General features: G+C 46.5%; 1 protein-coding gene across 1 annotated transcript in view; it reads right to left on the bottom strand.

Moving 5' to 3' along the window:
* Positions 1-19350, bottom strand: part of LOC135828279 (uncharacterized) — a 36708-nt gene that overhangs the window by 4175 nt on the left and 13183 nt on the right. The window contains exons 3-7 of the mRNA XM_065340729.1: positions 16193-16528; positions 9257-9568; positions 6499-6588; positions 3845-4210; positions 908-1228 (exon numbers count right to left, since the gene is read on the bottom strand). Of these exons, the coding sequence (XP_065196801.1) occupies positions 908-1228; positions 3845-4210; positions 6499-6588; positions 9257-9568; positions 16193-16528 (1425 nt within the window). The remainder of the gene's footprint in view (positions 1-907; positions 1229-3844; positions 4211-6498; positions 6589-9256; positions 9569-16192; positions 16529-19350) is intronic.

Below are 19350 nucleotides of genomic sequence, written 5' to 3'. Positions count from 1 at the left end.
TGCACCTCACTCGTGTCCACCAGAGCCGGGTTTCCGGTTAAGTACGGCTACTGCATGTACATGCACAGTCACATGACGTGCCCCATGAAGACATACATATTTTGTGACTGTACGTCATGTATAATGTATTTCCAACCAGGTCACAAGCGACCCGGTGTTCTTTTTTTCCAAATGGGTCCAAATACCCCCTAACCGGGTCGCTGACCCGGCTCTGGAGCAGACACAGTTTAAAATTTATATTATTTATTCATGGACTCGGATGGAGAGCGAAGGATCCATGTATGGAAAAGAAAAAAGGACGAAGGAACTACAAGTTATGCTATACAAATGTCCACTAACACCACCAGTTGCCAAACAGTCAGCTCATGAAATAATATTGCACGACACTGACTGACAGTACTAATGTTTTACAAACTAACTGGATTTCCCCTCCTATGTTATCACATCACCTAGAACCTTCCAGGTTGGAAGGCTGTTGGAGTGCGCATTCAATTTGTGCCAGAGCTGTTAACCAGTTAGTTGTAGAACATCAGTACCGTCCGTCAGTGTTGTGAAAATGTTATCGCATGAGCTGATTGTTTAGTACCCGGTAACTGGTGGTGTTAGTGGACATTATAGCGTAACTTGTAGTTCCTTGGTCCTTTTTACTTTTCCATACAATTATTTTAAATTTACTTTCTGTTACACAGGGCTGCGTTCCACTAACACAAACATCATCATACCGGTATCGAAGCCATGCAACATCTGAATACTCTCTTACTAATCAAATCCCCAATTCATTTCACCAGGATGTCCAACACATACACGCACATACAAAGTGCGCACCGTATAAGAAGAGCTTAGGGTCTGCTATAAATGCGCAAGTAAAAATAATAGAATACTAAAATACAAAACTCGAACCACTTACGTCCACACAAGACCCCAAAAGAGGATCCAAGTCTCTCAGTGTAACTGAAGTAGATGGCATCACCATAACGCGTGGCCAACAGCTGTCCTTCAGCCAGAATGTAATGTAAACCTGGGATCATGAGAAATTTCAGATCTGCCTTGAGAGCCGCGTTGTACGTGAACGCCGCGTACAGCTGGTGTGCAGACAATTGCTCGTGCCCGATGAGGTCGCAGGCTTCGCTTGCAAACCTGTAGCTTTGCACGGTCGTGGCGTACAGTCTGGCCAGGGAGAACGAGCCAGGCGCTTGAGGAGAGGCGGTTGTTCTTGTGAGCCACCTTCCTACATGTAGAAAAGGGTTATAAGCAACAACACAGCACCAGGGGCACAGTTGAGATTATGCTGGAGTGAAAACCAGGGACGTGGAGACAATTATCTTAATAATGCAATGAATATATCTAAATGCGCACTCATATCACAACCATGGGGACGAATAATGTATTCCAGAACGGTTTCTTGTCACAATTATCAATGGAATTCGTGACTAAAGAGAATCATGAAACTACAATAGGATTTATACACTTGAAGTGAAACAGCGAGGATACAATGTGGTAGTCGGTATGTCCGAACGTATCAAACAACACGTGCCGCTCTCACTATTGTCACAGGCGGCTAGGTCCTCCCGACCAAAGCGTGGTCGACCACGTAAGCACCCGACTCCACTGTCCGTTCCGGCAGAGGCTTCTGCTCCACAAACGGTGTCTCGCAAAAACCAACACAGCACGCAGAAATCGGAAATAAACATTAATGTAAACGAAGATGAACACTGTGTCTTATCTGCATCATCAGTGAGTACCGGTACGCCGGACGCAGACAAACGCAACTCGCCAAAGCTGAGAAGGAGCAAATGGCTGGCGGCAGCTCGGTTTGCAGAGGTGACTGGAAAGATGCATCGAAACTCTCCGGATATGTATGATGCTAGCGGAAGAGTTGACGACTGTCAGGTGTTTGGCAATGGCAAGGGAAAACCGGTCAGGAAGTGAACGCGACGGCAGCTGGAGGAGGAGTGTGGAAGCGACGTGTGCAGTGACGATGATGAACCCGGTGGTCAGTTACTGGGAGAGCCGACAACAGGTGAAGGTGGCAGCGATGGTGAAGAGGACGATGACGATGATGACGATGATGGTGCAGATGGTGTGAAGGGCTGTGGCGGTCAGAGACCCAGTGAAGGCGGAGGCGGTGAGAAGAAGAAGAATACATCGGCAAATAAATTGCACTTGTTGTCTAACCCCGTGTGTCGTGAAAGTTATGATGATTCTTGGTTCAGTGTTGTTCGTTCTGCAAGTAGTTTCAAGCAATCGAAAGTTCTAGAAGCTGTCTACATTCGCATTCGCGATCCAAATCTTTGTAAACAAAAAGAAAATGTCACCGCACTTACGCTATTCCAGTAATTTCGCACTCACACACACTTGCACATGCATGTCCATTGTCACACTGCACTTGCTGAATTTCCTATCATTTCTCACCTCACCTATATTTTTTTATTACCTGTGCAAATTGTTCCTAGGTTTGTGCTATTTTTCTTACTATGCTTGTATCCTCGCTGTTCCACTCCAAGTGTATAAATCCTATTGTAGTTTCATCATTCTCTTTAGTCACGAATTCCATTGATAATTGAGACAAGAAAACGTTCTGGAATACATTATTCGTCCCCATGGTTGTGATATGAGTGCGCATTTAGTTATATTCATTGCATTAAGAAAACCAGGGAGTACAGAGGCAATATGCTTTGGTTTGGAAAACCAGGGACTAGTAATATACCGGTAGTGAAAACCAGGGAGTAGTAATATACCGGCAGTGAAAACCAGGGAGTTGTAATATACCGGTAGTGAAAACCAGGGAGTAGTAATATGCCGGTAGGGAAAACCAGGGAGTAGTAATATATCGGCAGTGAAAACCAGGGAGTAGTAATATACTGGTAGTGAAAACCAGGGAGTAGTAATATATCGGCAGTGAAAACCAGGGAGTAGTAATATACCGGTAGTTAAAACCAGGGAGTAGTAATATATCGGCAGTGAAAACCAGGGAGTAGTAATATATCGGCAGTGAAAACCAGGGAGTAGTAATATACCGGAAGTGAAAACCAGGGAGTAGCTCTTAACGACCGTTTTTCCATGCACGGACAGTTCTACACAGACACTGTGAGACCTGGTTCTAAAGACCACCTGGCTTTAACAACCACTTTTCCTTGCATCGTGGGGTGGTCGCTTAAACCAGGTCTTACTGTACATGCAGGTGTCCTTTTGGGAGTGTGGGTGGAGAGGGGAAATCCCTTGACAACACCGTACATTCAACCTCTCAACTACACATTCTCAACTCTGCGCAACGGCCCGCAGGCCACCTTTTCCGATTGGGACGCTCATTTGGCAATCATGCATGTTTGGTATGTGGATACAGAAATGGAGCAGAATTCGAAGAATTGCCCGCCATAAGGCTTGTATGGTTCTGCCAATTTCATTGCTTTTCGAGCAGAATCTGCCACCTTTTCGAGCAGAATCCGCCGGTCCCCAGTGGGCTGCTGTCACGGCACAAATCTTGGATAACACAGTTCTAGCTGTGCAGTGCGTACTAGCATGATTCAAGCAGGCCTGCTACACTACATGTATGCATCCACTATGATGCAATTGAGGAAGTTGGCCGTGAAGAATACCCACGCCGAAAGGTCAGAAGCGGCACACGCTGTGTTGAAAGTTCTCTTGATAAAGGGATTCTCTGTGCGTGGCTTGTTTTGGGGTAAACCAGAGAATTTGTCTCTCTCGCTCCTAGTGATGACTCGCAGGGATTTTGTTTCCCGTTCGAAGCTCTTTGAAGTTGCGCCTTGTAATGTTGAGGCAAGGAGCTAAAATAATTATTATACCAAAAGCAAACAGAACGATTACAAGTTTGACATTTTCTCACCCCAGCAGGCGGCATAATATCTCGGCTGATGCAACGACGTATCATTCGCTATCCACAGAGGATTCTGACCGTTCGAGTAGTACTTGCCCGGTGACGACCAATACCCATACCTGTGGATGATCCCCTCTCGCGCGTATTTCCGGACGAGACCTAAATACCTGGCGAAAGGCCTGTTTCTGCATTGCTGCTGCTGCGGTGTCCCGGTCGTCAGCGCCGTGAAGTTCATCACATGAAACCCTCTCTCAACGCACCTTCTTTTTGCGGTGAGAAATGACCAAGGTTCTGCCCAAGGATAACCATTTGGAGCGTTCCCGTTCAGAAACCATGTGGACAGTCCAGAATTGGTGGGACAGTTCGAGATTTCACCTGCCAATCGTATGGGGAAAAGAAACGAAGTAAAAAACACACACGTACACATAGTAAATGTGCGCAAAGCACACACACACACGTGCGCGCGCACATGCACACCCACACACGCACACCCACACACGCACACCTTAGACCTTAGACATGCCCATCGAGGGAGCGATGATAGCGAACAGCTATGTTAGACATAGCAACTTGTGCTGGGATTACACCATTCAACAGCTTGCAAGGCTGATGAATTGACCGCCACTATTTTTAGCCTGGTATCCACCACACAGCTGTTGAAGTGACTTTTTCTGGCCAGTGAATCCCTATTTTTCATTATTCCATTTTTGCTTTTTTTCTTTTCTTTTCTTTTTCTACACACACACCACACCACATACTCCGGCATACACTGGCTGTTGGTAACCACCCAGGACAATGAAAGAAAAGTAAGGAAGAGTCTGAGAACGAGAAGAAAGACGTGTGTGACCATAATCGTCGGGAATCGAACCCGCAACCTATCGATTGGAAATCGCTGCACATACCACTGCACCATATGGGATACACACACACGCACACACACACACACACACACACACACACACACACACACACACATACACACACACACACGCGCGCACACATACACACACATACACACACACAAACTCATGCACCCACGCACCCAAACACAAGCGTCTCGGCTCCATACATACACATGTCAATTGAAAACACGCGTGCACACCAACACTCATACACACACACGCGCGCGCGCACACACCTCAGACATCAGACCTGCCCATCGCGGAAGCAATGATAGCGAACAGCTATGTTAGACATAGCAACACACACACACACACACACACACACACACACACACACACACACACACACACACACACACACACACACACACACACACACACACACACACACATTGATGCCATCATAATGTTTTAGAGTTCTCAGACTGGAATATCTCGACAAAAACAGTGTGACGATAGCGTAGTGCACCTGCTCTAAGTAATAACGCTGTTTTGATGAGATTGAGGCTCTTCCTCAGTAGGGGTCAGCGCATAAGAGTCTCTTTGGGAAAATGTCCTTTTCTGCTTTTCTTTCTGTTCTTCGTTCTCCTCCAGTAACACCAAGATTCTGCTCGAACGTCTGCTCCGACTTGATCCTCCAGACGCACATGTGTAGTGATACTGTTTACATGGCAGACGTGAGCACGTGACAGTCATGGCTTATTTTTTTTTTTTTTTTTTTTTTTTTACTACTTCAGTAATATGTTGCGTTTCAGTTTCTTCATGTACCTACGGTCCATTTCAAAACTATAGACGCGTAGTGTTTTTGAAATATTTCAAATTCGGCTGGAACGTTTTGAAAATAGTTTTCGGAATATTGCTCAGGTCCGCTCCACAATTACTCTCATATACTTTCTAAACGATTGGATAACAGACGCCCAATTTGGAAAAAAATATGCACAAAGTGATCACAGATTTTATGTGGTATAGATGCTGGCGTAACGGTTTTTGCCTAGGTACGCGTCTATAGTTTTGAAATGGACTGTAGGGGTAGCGTTATCTTGCACAGACGCCACCGAGGACTGAAGCCTGAAGCATGTGCAGGAAAGTATCCAGCAATGGGGTGCTTGACCTCTGGCCCAGGTTGTCCCTTGAACGCGTTCTGTCTAATTTCATAGTGCTGAGTGTGGTGTCTTCCTGAGTTGCTTTTTCGTTTGGACTCCATTGGTCGCTGGAAAGCGGGCTGGGGAACATGCATAGGGAACAATACAAAGAGGCGTCGCACACGGTACGGTCGCTACGGTATTGACCGTACCACTATTTGACCAAGGTACCGCGTGAGTCAATAAAATGCACTGGTTTGGGCTCTAAAATTCCAAAATTTGCGGCTCAGCCACCCCTCGCCCACGAGTAAATTGGACTTCAGATGGCTGACCGTACCACAATAGATTACCTTCCAACGCCCCTGCTACACTGCGTGATGTGAGTTTTAGCCGCCGGCGGACCCTATGGAAAGCACTTCAGGTGTGCTAGTGTTACGATGACGTCGCAAGACGTCGCTACTATACTGCTCGTGCATGCATGCCTGTGTACATGTAACTGTTAGACATACTAGTGCTGATTGCAGCACAAGAACTTCTTGTTTTGCTCTCGATTGTTCACACTTGACACTATCGTAATAATTATTACACAAGAGAGCAAAATTTACTCTTGGCAGAACGCAAAGCACCAAACAGCTCACGGCAGGCCAGCAAGGAATATGAAAACAAGCCTCACGCTTACTTCTACTCATCAACTTCCTGCATCCGTCCCCTGCATACGAGCCTTTGCAGACGCACCTATCGTCTCTGAGGAACCCCTGAAAGCAAACCTCTGCAGGCAGATGGAAGGAGGTACATGTTATTAGTTGACAGCATATCACAAGGCAGAGGACGCATGTGACCAGGATTGCACCCTGGATCAAACAATGCTAATATAGCAAGAGTGCAAGGAAATCGATCAGGGAATACCCCCTGTGATTTCGATCACGTACAGCACCGCCGGAAGCAGTTTTCAATTGGTCCGGTCCTACCGTAGTCTTTCATACTTTGTGTATACTTCAAGCAGTATGACGGGGATGTACGTCCCTCCTCAGCGCTGGTAGCGACAAAGTTGGTGCGGTGTTAACCTGACCAACGGAACCGGTTCCGGCGGGCCTGAGTTGGAAATTCATTTTTCGTTTGCGCGACCCATGGTTACGAATAGAGGAACTGTGCGCCGCTGCACCTAGTCAATACCTCAGTAGTTGGTCAGAAAGTGCTACAACACGCACACAAACCTACCGCGTACTCGTACCCAGACATAACTCCAGTCTGGCACCTATGTTGCAGCTTCAAAACAAATGCAAAAGCGCTTACCAACAGTCTACCAACTCACTCACAGACTTCATTGAAGCAGTTTACACATGAGAGAGGCTAAGATGCACGTTGTTTCCGATGTGACGCGCAATTTCACGTCAGATTTGGCTTGAAACTCCAAATTTCGATGCGAGCTGCAGGTCACTCGCTTTGTTTTTCGATGCGGGAGCCAGAGCTGAACTTTCGCGTCACGTCAGAAATAACGTGCATCTTAACCTCTCTATCAGGATACCCATCTTAACCTCTCTATCAGGTTACCTCGACGTAAACAATTTCCACCCTGATATTGAGCCATGGCGGAAAATTTGGTGAAACGTTGAGGACGTATGCAGCAAAGATACCGTGCATTCTGAGTGCTTATGTTGAAGTATCCTAGTGAACAATCTTCCAACTCTGGTCTAGAAAGTGTGTACTGTAAGAACGGAAAGTCGAATGAGTCACAAAGTCGAACGTTTTAACGATCGATTTTTTCCGCTATTTGAAGGAAACATTATCGTGAACCCGGTTTGAGTTGTCTGCGTAAAGATGCGCATACATCATTGCATGTTCTTTCCGTTGTACAAACATTGTTAAACTTTCTACACGTTATGACGACAAAATTACAAAAGGTTAAACCTTTTAGTCGTCAAACCCTTTGGTCATAAGACCTTCCGGTTTTACGGTATGGACTATGAAGTGAAATATCTATGTAAAAAGGGAGCTTCCGTAGGCCATACTTCAGATCGGGCGGATTCTTGACTCTCTGGAAAGCTACCGGTACCTGCACTTCAGTGTCTGGTAGTACAGACTGTCATATACAGTGTTAGAAGCCTGTTTTGAACACAAACCTGATTTTCAATACTGGTATACACTTTCGACAAAGTACTCTTAGAGCCTTCTAAAGTTTCTTGCATCAAACTTCTTCATGTTGAAAGCCTTCAAGAAAATCACTATAATCCCTAATAATTACGCTGATATAATTACAGTAAAACATGTCAAGGCGACCACTCGGATAAGGCGACCACCTGTCCCAGAAGACCACAGTAACCAGGACCAAGGAATGCTATTTCCAGGCAAACGACCCTGGATAAGGAGACCACCTGGCAGCAGAGACCACATTTTGAAGGTCTCTTCAGCGGTCGCCTTAGCCACGTTTCACTGTAATTATATCAGCATAATAATTATTCTTATCTCTCACTCTTTGGAGACAAAAAAGAGACAGTGAAACGTGGCTAAGGCGACCGCTGAAGGGACCTTCAAAAATGTGGTGTCTGCTGCCAGGTGGTCTCCTTATCCAGGGTCGTTTGCCTGGAAATAGCATTCCTTGGTCCTGGTTACTGTGGTCTTCTGGGACAGGTGGTCGCCTTATCCGAGTGGTCGCCTTGACAGGTTCTACTGTATAACACTCAGTAGCAGCACACACTTAAGGTTCTTCAACAACTTTGTTTTCACGAGAAGCGTTTGTGCCTTCTATTCAGGTGATACACGGGCAAAATCAAATGAGAGCAAGAACAATGAATAATGCTCAGTAAACAAGGTGATAAACAGTGCAAAGAAGAGGAGCCTTAAACAACAATGATTAATGCGTGGCTGAAGTTTGTGCTTTTATCATGTGTTATGTTTCTCCCTTCTCTCTGTCTCCATCTCTCTCTCTCTCTCTCTCTCTCTCTCTCTCTCTCTCTCTCTCTCTCTCTCTCTCTCTCTCTCTCTCTCTCTCTCTCTCTCTCTCTCTCTCTCTCTCTCTCTCTCTCTCTCTCTCTCTCTCTCTCTCTCTCTCTCTCTCTCTCTCTCTCTCTCTCTCTCTGTCTCTCTCTCTCTCTCTCTCTCTCTCTCTCTCTCTCTCTCTCTCTCTCTCTCTCTCTCTCTCTCTCTCTCTCTCTCTCTCTCTCTCTCTCTATCTATCTATCTATCTATCTCTCTCTCTCTCCCTCTCTCTCTCTCTCTCTCTCTCTCTCTCTCTCTCTCTCTCTCTCTCTCTCTCTCTCTCTCCCCCCCTCCCCCTCCCCCTCACTGGCTCGCTCTCTCTCAACTCGCTGGCTTGCTCTCTCTCAACTCGCTGGCTCGCTCTCTCCCACTTTGAAATCCGCTTCCATGGTATTAGACACCACTGCCCTTTTGGCCTTGTGAAGTAAAATGAAAATCAACAACAACAAATTTATACTTACGTACGCACAGCACTCCGTTTTTCAAACCAGGGTCGCTGAAGATTTCCATGATTATTTCCTTCGATGTTGGGCTTTTGTAGTTTCCGACGACAAACCTTTTGCCACCCATAAGCCAATAGTTACTATTCATGTAGAGGTCCTTGAACACTGGATAATACATGGCCGCCCATTGCCGAGGGTATGCGTCATTCTCTGCCATCATGCGCAGGCCGCGTAATGCGCATGATTGCTTTGCAGCCTGATACGTGACAGCAAGTCCAGTGTAAGGGGTTGAAAACGTGTAGATTCCGTACTGGCGAGATTTCCAACCCACTGTTGGACAGAGAAAACAAGACCAGGAAAGAATAGTATGTTAACACGATGTCACTCTCAACTATTCGATTTTTGTCGTAAACGGAAACCATGGAAAGAGGTGGGGCACAAGTTATGCGTAATAGAGCCGGGCGATGAATAAAACTATAGTGAAATGTGTCTAAGACGACCGCTCAGGGGACCTGCAAAGTGTGGTCTCTGCTGCCAGGTGGTCTCCTTGTCCAGGGTCGTTTGGCTGCAAATAGCCTCCCTTGGTCCTGGTTACAGTGGTCTTCTGAGGCAGGTGGTCGCCTTATCCGAGTGGTGGTCGCCTTGACAGGTTTTACTGTATGACACTCGGATAGAGGGCCAAGGATAAAAATTCAAAAAGAAGAGGACCAAAAGTTTACAAGTTATCCATTGAATGTCAGTATCACATCAGTCGGGCTAATTGTTGCACATTTTGACTCAGCAGTTTCCTACTTATAATCGTTAGTGTCGGACAAAACGGACAACTTGTAAACTTTTGGTTCTCTCTTTTTTTGAATAAAACCATGTGCGCACTCATATCACAATCTGACAAATCAACAATTTTAAAGATTCCAGAACGTTTTCTTGTCACAATTGTCGATGGATTTCGGGTCTAAAGTGATTGATGAAACTACAGTAGGATTATACACTTTTGAAGAAAGCTAGTAACAAAAATACTTAAAATAGTACCAACTTCGGAAAATATATTGCGCTGGTAACAAAAACTCTACAGGAGAGAAATGATAGGAAAATCAGCAACAATATACATGTATATGCATAACATGCAGGTGTGTGTGTGTGAGTACGAATTTACTGGAAGAGTGTAAATGCGGTGAAACTTTCTTTCTTTTTATTTACAAAGATTGGGAACACGAATACGAATGTAGACTGCTTCTGGAACTTTCAACTGCTTGAAAGACTACTTGCGGAACGAACAACGCTGAAGCATGGACCTGTCACGACACACTTGGGTAGACAGCAGATGGGATTTAACTGCCGACTGTTCTTCTTCTCAATGCCTGCGCCTCCATTAGGTCCCTGACCACCACTTTAACTGCCGACTGTTCTTCTTCTCGATGCCTGCGCCTCCATTAGGTCCCTGACCACCACTGTCCTCGTCACCATCATTGTTATCATCCTCTTACACATATCTCTCGGCCTTTGCCACTACCTTTTGCTTTATGTTAGACTCTCTTTCACCATTACGATTGTACAGGTATCAATTTTTTGCTTTCCGATAAATTTCCCTATGGACTTTGGCCGGCCTGTCAGTCAGAGCTACTTATCCAGTGGTCGTTGCTTCCAATCACGCTCTGTGGATCAAGGCGTTCAGATGCGGGGCAATACGCTGTGGCACAGACACGTCGTTTCGAGCGCACACTTGACACTCTACAGTATCAGCCTTCACTGAGGAGAGTTTTATACTCGAAGCAGCTGTACGAAGGAATTCAGTGCCAGCGGATGTACCACTTTGCTGGTGGTGTGCTGTGGCACCGTCGTGTTGAGATCGGCTGGAGAGCGCAGTTGTCGTGTGGTAGTTGTTGTTGTTGTTGTTGCTGCTGCTGCTGCTGTTGTTGTTGTTGTTGTTGTCCTTTTATTTATAGTCGTTTTACAAAACAGGCAATGGTGCCTACTCACAAGGAGATGACTTAGAAGAGGAGAGGGCAGAACGAGAATGGGGAGGGGAGAAAAAACAGGCACGGAAGGGAGATAGAATGGAGAGGATAATGTAGTATAAATTAAGAAGCAGGGGTAGATCCAGATCTTTGGCACAGTACAAAAGCGGCTTAAGCAACTTGGACAATAAGGAGGTTTCGAGAGCGCAGTGCATCACGCAACCGCTTATTCTCTCCAATGGATCGAAGTTCGGCCGAGGGACTGTTCCACAATACGCTTCCCACAAACTGAATTTGACGATAGGCTATGAGGGTTTCTGAGGAAGGGTATTTGCAGGAGATTGGAGGAATGACCATGGGTTATGCTTCGGTTAGAGGGGCATGCAGCATTAGTTAGAATAAAGAAATTGTCAAAAGGGGGACATGTAGCAGACTGGATACAGCGATGGACGTATACGAATGGTTTTAGCCTATAATTTATGTGAACAAGAGGAAGAATGCGTGTCTGTGGAAGCAAAGGAGAGGTAGGGGTAGCAGTTGGTGCCAGCAAAATAGACCAGACCCCTGCCTTAGCCACACGCTCCAGACGGCCAAGTGCATGCTGGGAAAGAGCTGGGTAGAATGCATTGCTAGCATAGCAGAGTGTGGACTGAATCATGCCAATGTGCCAAGTGCGGCGGGCATTCACTGTCAAGCCATGTCCATGCCGCCATAGCTTACCAATTGCTGGTCAGGCTTTCTGCGCGAGGTGATCGACATGTACCTCCCAAGACATGTTGTCATCCACGTGAGCTCCAAGGTAGTACTTCACACAGTGTACAACTTGTAGAACGTCCTGACCATACTGTACTGGATGGTGGATGTCTTGCAGACCACAGCACGGGGTTTTATGAACATAACGTGTGTCCTGGTGGTGTTTAGAAGTAGACCTAGATCACCCAACCAGGCAGAAACACTAGTGAGTCCACCAGTCACAGAGATGAGCATACAGCTAGTGACTCGAGGCCTCCAGGACAATGTCATCAGCGAACTCTTGGTGAACTCTGCTACTAGGAAGGATTTCGCTGAGTTGACGAGGGTACAATATGAAGAGAAGTGGACCAAGCACGCTACGAGTACCCTTGGGAGCACCTCAGAAACAAGGTACTGGTTTGGACAATGTGCCTCCGATACAAACTGGCTGATAAGAACCACACAGGTAGTCCATGAACCATTCCAAGGCTTTACCAGATAGGCCAGCAGAATACAGATCGGACCATAACTGATCATGGCGTACGCGGTCAAATGCCTTTGACATATCCACGGGGGCAATGCCAGTTACTTTGTGATCAGATCGGTTCTTGAGCCAGCGATTAGTAGCAATAGTGAGAGCATCCTCAGTTGAGTGATGTTTTAGATTACAAATTGTGTAATAGAGATAGCTCGGCAGGTATCAAGGTAAGCCGTAAGTTGCTATTTGATGATTTTCTCCAGCAATCGTGAGAAACTATGGGCAAGAGGGACACTGGTGTATATTTACCACAGACCGTTGGATCGCCTCCTTTAAAAAGGGAACTGATGTGAGAAAGCTTGTATTGATGGAACACACCCAGTGGCTAGTGATCTGTTGAAGATCAAAGTCAATGTAGGTGCCAGTTCATGTGCACAATCACGCAGCAAAATACCTGGGATTGCATCACTATCTGTCGCTTTATGGGGTTTCACACTTTCTAGGAGCTTGCAGACATCACGAATAGTGCCGGGCTGGAAACACATGAAGGCGTCTGGCGTATGTGGGCCCTCGGGAACCATTAACTGTGATGGCCTGCTTACATCGTGAACAATGTCCCCAAAGAATTCACTTACTTCCTCAACTGACACCTTTGGTTGCTGTCTAGGTGCACGCCTACCGGTGATGGTGTTCATGACTTGCCACAGCTTGCGCTGATCTGAAGTAGCACGTTTCCGGACAAAGAATTCATTTTGGAGGTGTCTGTCGAGTCGGCGAGCTTGTGCACGAGCAATGCGGTGATGCTGTCTCATGTCGTCATTGCCTGGGTCTCGGATCAAGCGCTGATGCAGATGATTTTGCTCACGGATAATGCCAACAAGTTCACCTGTCAACCATGGACATGTTTGTTTGTTTGTGTGTTTGTTTCTTTTATTTGAATTCGTTAAGGGCACAGGCAATTCTGCCTTCTCGCCAGAGGTAAAACCTCCGGTTCCTGCTAAGAACGAATATAATTATAAATATTATGAGACAAGGAAATATTAAAAAGAATCCTAACATGATAATTCCAAAGCACAAAGTATTGTATATAATTCACATGGGTGTGTGTATGTGTAAGCATGCAGTGCAGAACACACAGAGAAAACATGCAGTAATGTGTAGGCAAGGAAGGAGCGTGATTAACACTGGTTACAAATTACAATTAATTCTGTTCAGAGCCAGTTTAAAGGTAAAAGCCGCGCTGTGGAGGCGAATATCACTGGGAAGGGCATTCCGAAGAGTGCTTCCCACAAATGTCAATGACTGACGACCGGAAGGTCCAGGAAGAAAAGGCACTTGCCGTAGCTGCTGTTCCTGTCCTCGAGTAATTCGGTGATCATCCCGGGATGCTTGGCCTGTATTAGCCGTCAACTGAAAGTAGGTGCAGAAAAGACATCATGCACATCTTTTCTTTCTTGTTCTGGATACAACTGGTGCATGTTTGTCAATAACAGCAGTGATGGTGCTATGCCAGGCAGAAGCAGAGGTGTCAAGATCTTCGGAGAGTTTACAGAAATGTACTCAGATAGTGCAACAGATCTGCCTTAAAGCAGAGCCAATAATTATTAATCTGATGAAGCTTCCTGCAGCTGGCAGTGATGTTGTTCCTCTTAGCAGGTGAGGTCAAGTATATAGGGAGTTTAGCTACTACGGCAAAGTGATCACTTGTGTCTACAGTAGCAATCGTCCAGGTTATTGGCAAATCTGCTTCGGAAAGCAGTGAGTCGAGAGTTCTGCTGAACGTCGCAGTAATTCTAGTGGGAGACATTACATAATTGTTGAATGTGCTGGAAGGTGTGATGCAACGGAAGAGTCTGTGGGGCAAAGTCAACATTGCAATCACCCATCAAGATGGTGGAGTTTTTTTTTTTTTAAAGTTTGACGCCCTTCCGCTGTTCGCTCTACTAAATCTTCAAGATCTGTCCAAATTGTACTGGAGCTGATGGAGGACGATAGCCACATTCAAAGAGTGTAGTTAGGCCATTGCTGAGAACCTCCAGGCAAAGAAGCTCCATCTCGGGTACCAGCAGGTCAACTCCCGCCCTCACAGTTAGACATTCGTGGTGGTATTTATTATGGCAACACCCCCACCTTTCCTGCCGATTCTGTCCTTCCGCAGTGGGGATACACCTGGAATGGTGACTTCACCACCAGTCACGGAACTGTCCAACCAAGTCTCTGCCACAGCAATTAGGAGGGCACCAGAATCCTCTGCCAACTGTTCGAGCTCTGCAACTTTGTGTCTTAAGCTGCTGATGTATAAAGATAGCTATCACTACGTCTTGTGCATAATAATAATAATAACACAGATACGCGTACAACATGCACAGCCGTGCTATACATTCTTCCACTGCTGTTCTCTGGCTCTGTCCAATATATGTATGTCAATATCCGGCAGTTGTGGCGACTCTTTCAGATTATCTGCCGCTATCCATTGCGAACCGCAGCAAACTGTCTTAGGTCGTCCGGATGGCTTCGGCTCGAGAGGCCCGGCTTGCCTCTGCTGAGCAGGTCTTGGTTCAGGGTGCCGACCAGCGACGATCTGGGCCGGCCCTTGTACCCACGTCGCTGTGGAGTGAAGTACCCACTCATGGCTTGCTGCGCTGGGGTGTCCGGCGACAGTCGTAGTGCATGTCCCAGCATCCGCACACGTGCCTTCTCGATGGTGGCTGACAGCGGCTCTTCCCGACAGCGCTGGTGCAGGTCGATGTTCGATATCCTGTTCGGGAACCTTATGCCAATGAGACTCCTGAGCTAGCATCTGTGGCATCTGTCAATCTCACTCGCCAGGGCCTTCGTCATGCCCCAGGTAGCACAGTTATAGGTTATGCATGGCTTCACAAATGCACGGTATAATTTGATTCTCCGGGTCTTGTGCATGGCCAGAGGTATTTTGCTGGGACGACGTTGCAAGCGCTGTTCTTGCAGAAGTGGGTTGGAATTGTGTAGCGTTTGGATTTAGAGGAACTAGGGCATGAGGAGCAGAGGTTGTCGAAAGATGGCACTGTTTGTCAAGTCAGCACCCAAATGTTACTCCGTTAATTGTGACCTTTGCTCCACTATTATCAGTATCTTCAGCACCTGAAACATCGTCACTTTCAGCTACAGTGGAGAAAGCATAGGCGAGTTTGGCAGCCCAGGGAGTTGCTGGGAATGTATGCTTCCCTGACGCCATGGTAAATCCATCTTTGTCAGTGTCAGGTGACTGATGAGGTGCCTTCCCTCTGCCACTGCAGAATCTGTTGCCCTCCTGCATTGGCGTCCTGGTCTCACTGCGTTCCTGCTGCAGTGTCTCTGAAAGCAGGTCAGTGGTTTGACAGGTTTGCACTTTGCCCTGAACTGCAGGCTGTCCAGCAGCTCCATCTGTAGTCATCTCCGAGTCAGCAGTTGAACTATCATGAACCAGTACTTGATGCTCAGGGTCCACGACCTGACCTGTACTAGACCTTAAAGTAAGTTAAACCAGCCTGATAAATGCCAGAGTACAGCGTGGAGTTTCCGGCAGATACAGAGTTGTTGTGCTGCGCGCGTGCAGTCCTTCGCGAGGTGCGTACGGGAGCCACACTTGAAGCACGCGGGAACTCCTGTGCCGAATGAGAAGTTTTTGACCGTAGCCAGACAGCACCATTGTAGACGCTTGACGGTACGGTAGACTTGGGTAGATTAAAAAAAAGAAATGACGGTCCGCCATAAACGAAATGCAGCAAAGTAGAAACCCAGCAAGACATCATGTTCCTAACAATAGCTTACCAGAACACATCACATAGCTCTCGAAACCGGGTGCTTGCTCAACTCCCTCGTCACCATGTGCCGTGGAGAATCGATAGGGAGAAACCTTCCCTCCACTGATGGCCCAGTAGGACAGATGATGCTCATAATATTTGTATCTCTTTAGCGCACTTTTCAGCACAGTGGATACGCATGCTGTCAAGCCGAGTGAGGTGTCCTTGAAGGAAGCATAGTCTAGCAGATCAAATCCCATGTCTCGACATGTTTTTTGAGCATAGACAGCACCATGTGCTAAACGGCCCGAAAATAACCAGGTAGACTTGATCCCCGTGGTACTGCTGCACGTTGTTACCATATCTGCAGATGGCAAGAAAGGAAACAGCACAGAAAGATTGTGGTTGTCGTCGTCATCGTCTTGGTCTTTATCGTCATTGTCGTCATTGTTGTTGCTGTCGCTTTTGCTGTTGTGGTTGTTGCTGCAGAAGAGTCCAATGAAGACCCGTAGACTGTTGTTGTTGTTGTTGTTGTTGTTGTTGTTGTTGCTGCTGCTGCTGCTGCTGCTGCTGCTGCTGCTGCTGCTGCTGCTGCTGCTGCTGCTGCTGCTGCTGCTGCTGCTGCTGCTGCTGCTGCTGCTGCTGCTGTTGTTGTTGTTGTTGTTGTTGTTGTTGTTGTTGTTGTCGTAGTTGTTGTTGTTTGAATTCTTTTATTCTCACGATGGCCTGTGGCCAATAAGAGAAAAAGATTTACAGGCACGGGGATCAGATACAGAGAGATCAAAGTTTAGCTGCTTGCTGAGGCAGTAGCGATGGCAATACTAATTGGGAGTTTATCACGTAGGCTGGGCGCAATGGAGCTATAGATGTGCTGAGCAATGTTGTTGTTGTTGTTGTTGTTGTTGTTGTTGTTGTTGTTGTTGTTGTTGTTGTTGTTGTTGTTGTTGTTGTTGTTGTTGTTGTTGTTGTTGTTGTTGTTGTTGTTGTTGTTGTTGTTGTTGTTGTTGTTGTTGTTGTTGTTGTTGTTGTTGTTGTTGTTGTTGTTGTTGTTGTTGTTGTTGTTGTTGTTGTTGTTGTTGTTGTTGTTGTTGTTGTTGTTGTTGTTGTTGTTGTTGTTGTTGTTGTTGTTGTTGTTGTTGTTGTTGTTGTTGTTGTTGTTGTTGTTGTTGTTGTTGTTGTTGTTGTTGTTGTTGTTGTTGTTGTTGTTGTTGTTGTTGTTGTTGTTGTTGTTGTTGTTGTTGTTGTTGTTGTTGTTGTTGTTGTTGTTGTTGTTGTTGTTGTTGTTGTTGTTGTTGTTGTTGTTGTTGTTGTTGTTGTTGTTGTTGTTGTTGTTGTTGTTGTTGTTGTTGTTGTTGTTGTTGTTGTTGTTGTTGTTGTTGTTGTTGTTGTTGTTGTTGTTGTTGTTGTTGTTGTTGTTTGAATTCTTTATTCTCACGATGGCACCATCGCCAATAAGAGATAAATTGATGAGAAGGTGAGATTGTGGGTTAAACAGTTGGAAAGTGATTTACATCACTTTGAAATTTACAAGTATGGGAGAGGGTGAGCGCTGCAGGAGCAGATTGAGTTAATCAGCAGTGAGCAGATTTCTTGTTTGAAAGCAGGTCGGGAGGAGATGTCACGAATGCTAGCAGGGAGGGCATTGTAGTATTCTAGGGACTTGTACAGTGGGGAGTCTTTACAGCGATCGGTTCTGGAGGGTGGGAGGTGCCAAGTGCGTGCGTGTCGAAGGCTGTACTGGGCCGTAACTTGAGCGGGGGTGTTGAGCAAGCGTATGTGTTGTGGGGCATATTGGTATTTTATGGAGTGAGCAAGAAGGGTGAGCTTCACTTTGCGGCGAGAGAACATTGTCGGCCATTTGAGCCGATGGAGCAGTGTTGAATGATCCAGAGGAGTGTAAAGGGGGAGACGGAGGCAGATTCTGGCCGCCTTGCGCTGGATTCGCTCAAGACGGTCAAGAGCTGCGATTGAGAGCGGGGTGACAGCAATGCATGCATATTCAATTATAGGCAGGATATACGTTTTGTAAATGAGAGAGAGTGATTTAGTGTGTAGAGTTGATTTGAGTCTAAAGAGAATATTAAAAGATTTTACGGCTTTCTTCAGCACAAAGTCAAGGTGGGCTGACCATCTTAGGTCAGGCTGAAAGATGATGCCGAGGTGACGATGTTGTGTTACTGTTTCTAATAGGGTTTGGCCAAGTTTTATTTCGGGTAGTCGTGGTGGGGGTCGGTTAGCATGGTAGAACGGGAGGATGACGGTTTTCGTTTTATTGACTAGCAGGTGCCAGTGCTCTAGCCATTCTGCTGCGGCATCGACGCTTCTTTGTAGCGCAGCCTCACACTCAATGTAGCTGCCTGCAATGGCAATCAGTGCGGTGTCGTCCGCGAACTGGCTACACGAGGTTGTAGCATTTTCACAGGCAGTGGGCAGGTCAATGGTGTACGCCAGGAACAGAAGTGGTCCCAGGACTGAGCCCTGGGGCACTCCTGCTGGTATTGGTATGAAGGCGGATGTTGTGCCTTCAACCTGCACCCGCTGTCTGCGTCCTGTCAAGTAGGCTTCGAGCCAATTGTGAGCCTTGCCGTCGACACCATAGTGGCTCAGCTTTTTCAGCAAGCCTTGATGCCATACACGATCAAAGGCTTTACTGAGATCGAAGAAACACGTTACAACATGCTTCCCCGCATCCCTAGCTGTGGATATCTGGTGGACGATCCGTGCGAGTTGCAGTTCGGTCCCGTCTTGTTTCCTGAAGCCGGATTGGTTGGAGGGTAAGTGCGGTGCTATGTGATTGTACAGACGAGAGTGGACTATTTTTTCTTGTGTTTTTGATATTATACTGAGCAGGGAGATGGGTCGGTAGTTGGTAGGATGGGAGGGGTTGCCCGACTTGGGGATGGGTGTAATAGTTGCGTCTTTCCAATCCTGTGGTATTTCTCCGGTTCTGAAGGACAGATTGTAGAGACTAGTGAGAGATGGGGAGATTTCCTTTGCAGTTTCTTTCAGGAGCCGAGTTGGGATGTTGTCAAAGCCTGGGCTCTTGCCAGTGTCTAGACTGCATAGAAGCTTCTCGACCTCTTCCACTGTTGCTGCGATTGTATTTAGAGTATGACTGATGTGAGGGGTAGTGTTGATGTCTGGTGTAGTACAGGTGGTCTTGTCGATGGACTGTTGGCTTTGGGA

The sequence above is a fragment of the Sycon ciliatum genome, chromosome 12 (assembly GCF_964019385.1).
Source record: "Sycon ciliatum chromosome 12, ocSycCili1.1, whole genome shotgun sequence".
Taxonomy (NCBI): domain Eukaryota; kingdom Metazoa; phylum Porifera; class Calcarea; order Leucosolenida; family Sycettidae; genus Sycon; species Sycon ciliatum.
Note: the sequence above shows the minus strand (reverse complement) of the source record. Positions and strands in the feature narration are given on the sequence as shown.